At 43.0% G+C, this 6,000-nt stretch overlaps 2 protein-coding genes across 5 annotated transcripts in view; one reads left to right on the top strand and one right to left on the bottom strand.

Annotated features, from left to right (window-relative positions):
• The window catches only part of LOC109476883 (translation initiation factor IF-2-like), a 7,557-nt gene extending 6,044 nt beyond the window's left edge, over window positions 1-1,513 (bottom strand). The window contains exon 1 of the mRNA XM_019777899.1: window positions 1,337-1,513. Within this exon, the coding sequence (XP_019633458.1) occupies window positions 1,337-1,412 (76 nt within the window). The 5' untranslated portion in view covers window positions 1,413-1,513. The remainder of the gene's footprint in view (window positions 1-1,336) is intronic.
• Window positions 1,514-2,235: 722 nt separating this feature from the next.
• The window catches only part of LOC109477341 (plexin-A1-like), a 142,523-nt gene continuing 138,758 nt past the window's right edge, over window positions 2,236-6,000 (top strand). For 2 of the 4 annotated variants that reach the window (XM_019778542.1, XM_019778541.1), the window contains exon 1: window positions 2,236-2,445. The gene's annotated coding sequence lies outside the window, so the exon portion shown is untranslated. The remainder of the gene's footprint in view (window positions 2,446-6,000) is intronic. The other 2 variants (XM_019778544.1, XM_019778543.1) reach the window with 1 other exon arrangement.

Here is a 6,000-nt window from a genome sequence, read left to right as displayed (position 1 = left end):
ACTCATCGCATAACACCGTGAACACGGTCCGTTGAAAAATTTCCCTAGAATTCTCTGTACAATGAACCATACATATATGATACATACTGCTGGGTACTTGGTCCGCTGAATCATACAATAAAAGCACACTCATTACTCAGCTGTTACATTGGCGTTCAGGGTAGCGCAAAGACCGACGGGAATAGAACAGGTTTCGCAAACTCGAATGCGTTCGCAAAACCGCTGCTCGACTCGATAGAACCCCTAGCCGGGGCTAGCGCTAGCGATGATAACTTCAAAAAGATGACAGGGTAGGAAACACCTACCCGTGAACTGCGTTACCAACTGGGGTGGCAGCAAAATGTGACTTAGAATCACGTTCGGTGTGAACGTCCCTTGCCTCCCCAGACTCAGAAAACAACGATATAGTACATTTTAGAGATATTGGGCACAACTACACTTTCCAAATCTCATGCCTGGGAAACATATGTAGAACTGAAAACATGTCGGTGGGGTTTGTGGACGTGTTTAGAGTACATTTACACATAGCATGTCAAGACTCTTGTCGGGTGATGTAGCCAGTTGTGTGCGTTTACATTTTAGAACCGCGCGGGAAATGTGGGCCTATCGTGCGTCTGATTGGCTAGCGATGATGTCATTGACCTGTACAGCAGCGACCTGGTAACGCAGTTCGCCGGAAATTGGACTTTACAAAATGCTTCATATCTTCTTTAAAATATGGTATCATACCCCCAAAAAGTTTACATGGCTACTTAGTTACCCCTTGATTATAGATAGTATCAAGACTTTTATTTTCCTTATGGCATTTCGCAGAAAATAGGGTCTTTTGAAATGGCATTTCGCACCTAGTGTATACTAGTACTAAGTACCTAACCAAGATGAAGCGTTCGGAAGTCGCTGTTCGGCTCTCGGCAATCTTCGGGAGACTTCGGTATCTGTTCGTATGGTTCTTTGGAATCCTCATCAGTTTGTGACCGTGTTCAGTGTACGCATGATTCTCGGGAATCTTTCAACGGGCCGTGTTCACGGTGTTATGTGTTATGTGACTGTATGATTTTTGGGAATATTTCAACGGACCACTGTATTGTGATGGCAACGGGCTGAATGAGTAGACACAGTGTATGTTCTAACATGCGCGAAACAATAATAAGGATTTTATTTAATGGTTTACAAAACAATGTAACGTTACATGTATTGTTAGATCTCAACAAAAACTCGGTGGCCTAGCGCCTGTGGTATGGGCTGTTCTTAGAACATCATAGTTACAGGACCCGTATGTACTTGTCTTAGGTGACCAAAACTGGTCTGAGATTTATGGAAGTAAAGTTGCGCTCACCTCTCTTCAGAACGCCAAAGAGTCTGGCTACAATCTGTAGCAGGAAGACAGTGTTGATCAAGAGAAAACTGAACATCGCGTCATCAAATGACGTCGACTTTCGCGGCTGTGAAATACCTGACAAGATTGAGGGACGCAGGATGTGCGTGACCAATTCTTATCTCAAACTTTCACAGATGTAAATAAGATTATGACGTCAGAAATAAAGGTGGAAAGAGACCACAGTGACGTAACGTGACGTTTATGAGGTTTACGTTGTCTGATGGGTAGGCAAGTATGACGACACTAATCTCCAAGCAGATCCTAGGGTGGCAAAAGACAGTATCAAATTGGCCAGGCAGTATCTATTCACCAGAGAGGCCTAGGGTCCATCGCATATGCCACCCTCGTTACATAAAGCCGTGTGACGTGAACATCTTTCCTGACTTTGTTTCTAGCTTTACAGTGTGATATTTGATAAATTGAAAGACTACGATTCGCACTAAGAATACAGTGGATATCGAGTGCAAAATTCTGCATATTTTACTGTGTATGATTTTAGGTGGTCGTGAGTGACAAAAAGTGCAGACGACTTTCAAAAGAAAACACGTCTTACCAATTTTCAAAACTCTAATTTAAGGATGCCGGTATAAAACGTTTTTACGTGAAGTACAAACTTTAACGTTATTACCCAAACAAGTTGCACTCTCAGGGGGGCATAACTTCGGTGTCAATGTCCAGTGATATGTGGTATCGGTGAACTGACGTCAACGTAGTCTACATGTAAAACAATGGCAAAAGTATTGCTATGGCTGATCCAGGTCAACAAAAGGTCAATTATCCAGATAAAACGACTGTGTTCCCTTTACAGTTTATCTGCAGTAATATCTTTGATCACTAGATGTCGCTGTTTCTCTCACAGTTTCGTGCAGAACTTGGGAAGGTCCCGGAAGTGTCCCATGATGACGTATTTCCTGCTCAGAAATAATCATTTGGAGTGAAGAGGCGGCGGGCGGCAGGCAAGCAGGAGTACTGCCGGAGTTTGTGGAGTTTCTCTCTGGAGTTTGGACCGAATACGCAACGTTAACAAGCGATCGACAACGACTAGCAGCAGCCCCAGGCACCAGAGGGTAAGTCGTGACCACCTCGGTGGTTGTTTGTGAAAAGTATGAGCGCGTTTTGCCCAAATTTGGACTACAGGGCATAGCGGAAGTTGTTTTGTCATCAGGCACACGCCCTCCCCAACAGGTAAAAGACCTGTTTCAACAAATCACCTTTTACAGAAGTGAGTTTCCGTCTAACTGCGTGCCCATTTGAGAAGTGATTGTCAACACTATCGGCACAGTCTAGCCGTGTGAAACTTTGCAGGAAAGGGGATTCTTTGGTGTAGATTTCGTCTGACACGCCTTCTCGGCCGACTACGGCAGAACTCGCCTGCACAACCTCTTCGGGGTGTCAAACTTTAAGGTATTGTGTGACCTCCGTCACATTCCATTACGTTTTCCGGACGGAACAGCAACACAACTGTCCTGACGAGACGTTCCGTGTAGTGCCAGGTTTGTAGTACACGATATAAACATGTTTAGATCACTGTAAGATCGTAACAGTAAGTTACATAATACGCAAGGCATTCGAATAGAAACTGGTGTGTTTGGGGGGTGAAACCGTGTCGATTTCCACCGCAAAGCTTTGCCGGTAAATCTGATTCTGATCACTTATACCAGCGCTCTAAACTCCCTGATGTTTCTTCTGTTTTTTTGCTGTGTAAATACAGAAAGTGACTAATTGTTAACTGTTAACTGTTACTGATTAATGTTACATCTGTAGTCACTTCGCTGTCCTAAATGTATGTTGTGTAAACAACCGGAGATCGGTTTGTTTTGAAGAAGTGTGTGTGTATGCCCCCTTTTGTAAGTGCAGTTTTCTAAAACTTGTTGTTACTATGACATGACCACAGTCCCCTCCCCCTGTGACATAGTTTTACAAGGCCATTGTTTAGCCTATTGTCTCGGTACATTGTACTGGGCTCATAGTGGGACAATACAGGTAGACTGGATACAATGGTCACCTGCTGAAACTGTGTTGTGTCGGAGTTAGGCGGGAGAAAAGATGCCTCGTTTCCTGTGACAAAAGGTTTTCCCCTCGGAGTAATGAAATGGAATGTTGAGCAAGGACAGCAGACAGAATATATGGTGCTCATTAACAGGTGTTCCTCTGGGCTTGTCAAACTTGTCATGTACTAGTTCATGTACTATGTGGACAGGCTTGCCGCTGAAGTAACTTAGTAAGACCACTTGCTACATTAAACTACGGTAACACTTAGAGTTGTAATTCCACACACAGAGTTGTAAATGTGAAGTATGACTCAGAAGAATTTCCTGCAAAAATATGGGCAGTGATAACTTGAGGAAATATCCCAATGATTTGCGATGATGGCAGATAGCATGTTATATTATAGTTGTGCCCAACGCAACCCTAAAACAAAATGTATTCAGGTAGGATGTTACAGAAGAAAAGGGGGAGTGTTTTGAAAGATAATTTTGTTAATTAAAGACTATGTACTATAATGTAGTTAGCTCACACATGCTTTTTGCCATGATACAACGTTATAATTTATAGACAGCTCTGCTATTGAAGTTTACACACGGAATTGGGTATACCGTATTAAAGTTGTAAAAAGATGTAATAAAGCCTTGGTGGAGAAGATGTAAAAGCTCCTTGATGTAAGTAATAACTATAATTTTGTGAGACTATATTGACTGCCATAACCAATGCATTGCAACAGTCCAGAAAAAGTATCAGTCTTTTTATCAGAGCATCTTATATCTTTAGTTGTGTACTTGTGTTTCTTTGGAAGAAGGAAACCCTATAGCTAACTCAATAGAAATCAAACTGCATGGAAAGAAGATATATGCTCTGGGGGCATACCCTTGATCAGAGTTTTAAGTGTCCAAAAAAACCTGTTTGCAGGAGATAGATCATCAGCTAGTCCGGAAGTGTAGCCGACATCTATTAGTATGACAAGTATGTCTCTCCCCCAGTGCACCTGTGTTACAGTAGGTGGGAGTAGATAGCTGTAATTTGGTCCATCCTTACAACCTATGGGGGCCTGGTGGCAACAGGGCTAGGCACAAAATAATGGGTGCTGGTCTGTCATCTGGGTGGGTCATTCTGGGCAATTGAAAATATACTCCAGGAGGTTGTCATTACATGAACACCACATCAAAGGGCTAGGGGTGCCGTACCCGTCCACACCTCTAGACAGTCATATATTTGGAGCCGGAACCTGCAGCAAGAGTGTTATTATTGCAAAAAAGTCTGGAGACAGAAAAGCGGGTGTAATGGCCCATCCCACTGGCCATGTTCGTCAGTTGTTACATGGTTGTAGTAACAGCGCTTCATTTTCCAAATGACTTGTGTGATGCTAACTAATGAAGTTTGGCGCGCAGCCAGTTACATGGCTCCAGATCCACTCGGAATTGCGTACAGACGGTTTGCTTGGCGTACAGGTAAGACCTATGATAAGTCCTACTCTCTTACAGATTGGACACAATGTTTGCCACATTAGGCCTTCTGTTTCTGTTTTATGTAGCAGCCCAGTAACCCTTGATGTCAGGCTGTATTTTCGTATGTATAAACCAGGTGGTGCAGGAATTTCTGCAGATCAAGGGTTGTGTTGGGTGTCCCTGGGTATTGTGGTGAGTTGGACCCGATTCATACATTGGCAAGATTCTGACGGTACGAAACTGTGTACGCACATGAGTGTATGAAAACTGCGTACATCAAATTTTGCCTGCGTGTACGTTACCTCAAGGGCTAGCATACGGTGTACGTCAAAGCAGACCAATTTACATGCAGAAAAACTTTGATGTAGGGATTTTTCGTACGCTCGCGTGCGTATGTATGCAGTTTCATACGTAAGGTTTTTGCCTGGGTTTAAATCGGGTCTTGTGGTGAGTTGTGGCGTCTTGTGGTAGCTGGTATATCTGCTGGCATGCAGTTTCACCAGACAGATTATCCCACTAAATAGGTCAGCAGGCATACTCTGGGGAAATAAAAATATGCCAGCCTTGCATGATCCAGATGAGATAGGAACAGGAGGGGTGTAGAACATAAATATTGTATACCACTTAGGATACAGCATTGGATTATAATTTAGGTCGTTTTTACTGGGTTGAGGTAGGTTACCATCATTTTTTTTGGGGGGGGGGGTCACAATTCAGTGGACTAATGATCTATTAATGTGTTATGAATGCTTGTAGAACCAAAACAGGAATTTTATAAGTAAAATGAAAGTGTGGTGTTTCCTTGGCATGCTACCAACTTGAGACCGGACTGTAGCAAATGTCATTGTGTTTTGAGGCAAAAGAGCTTCCACTTGGACCACTTATACGCTGAACCCATCTAACAATATACAGTGAACATATGGGACCCATACTGGTAGTGGTAGGCAGGCAGAAGCCCAAACTAGGAGAGGATAAGCTAGATCCAAGCCATAGACAAGCAGTCTAGAGAAAATTGCATGTAGAATCATCACTTCTGTGTAAAAGCTACAAATTTTGCCTGGCTGTAGCCATAGAAGTGGGAATGTACTTGATGTGATGGTACATTACTTACTCGTGGGTAGTAGTACTCTATGCCTATTACTAGTATGTAGGCTAAATGTGCCTTTCTGTGCTTGCCAA

Source organism: Branchiostoma belcheri, unplaced genomic scaffold, assembly GCF_001625305.1.
Source record: "Branchiostoma belcheri isolate BF01 breed outbred unplaced genomic scaffold, Haploidv18h27 scaffold4, whole genome shotgun sequence".
NCBI classification, from domain to species: Eukaryota; Metazoa; Chordata; class Leptocardii; order Amphioxiformes; family Branchiostomatidae; genus Branchiostoma; species Branchiostoma belcheri.
This window is presented reverse-complemented; position numbering and strand designations above follow the sequence as displayed.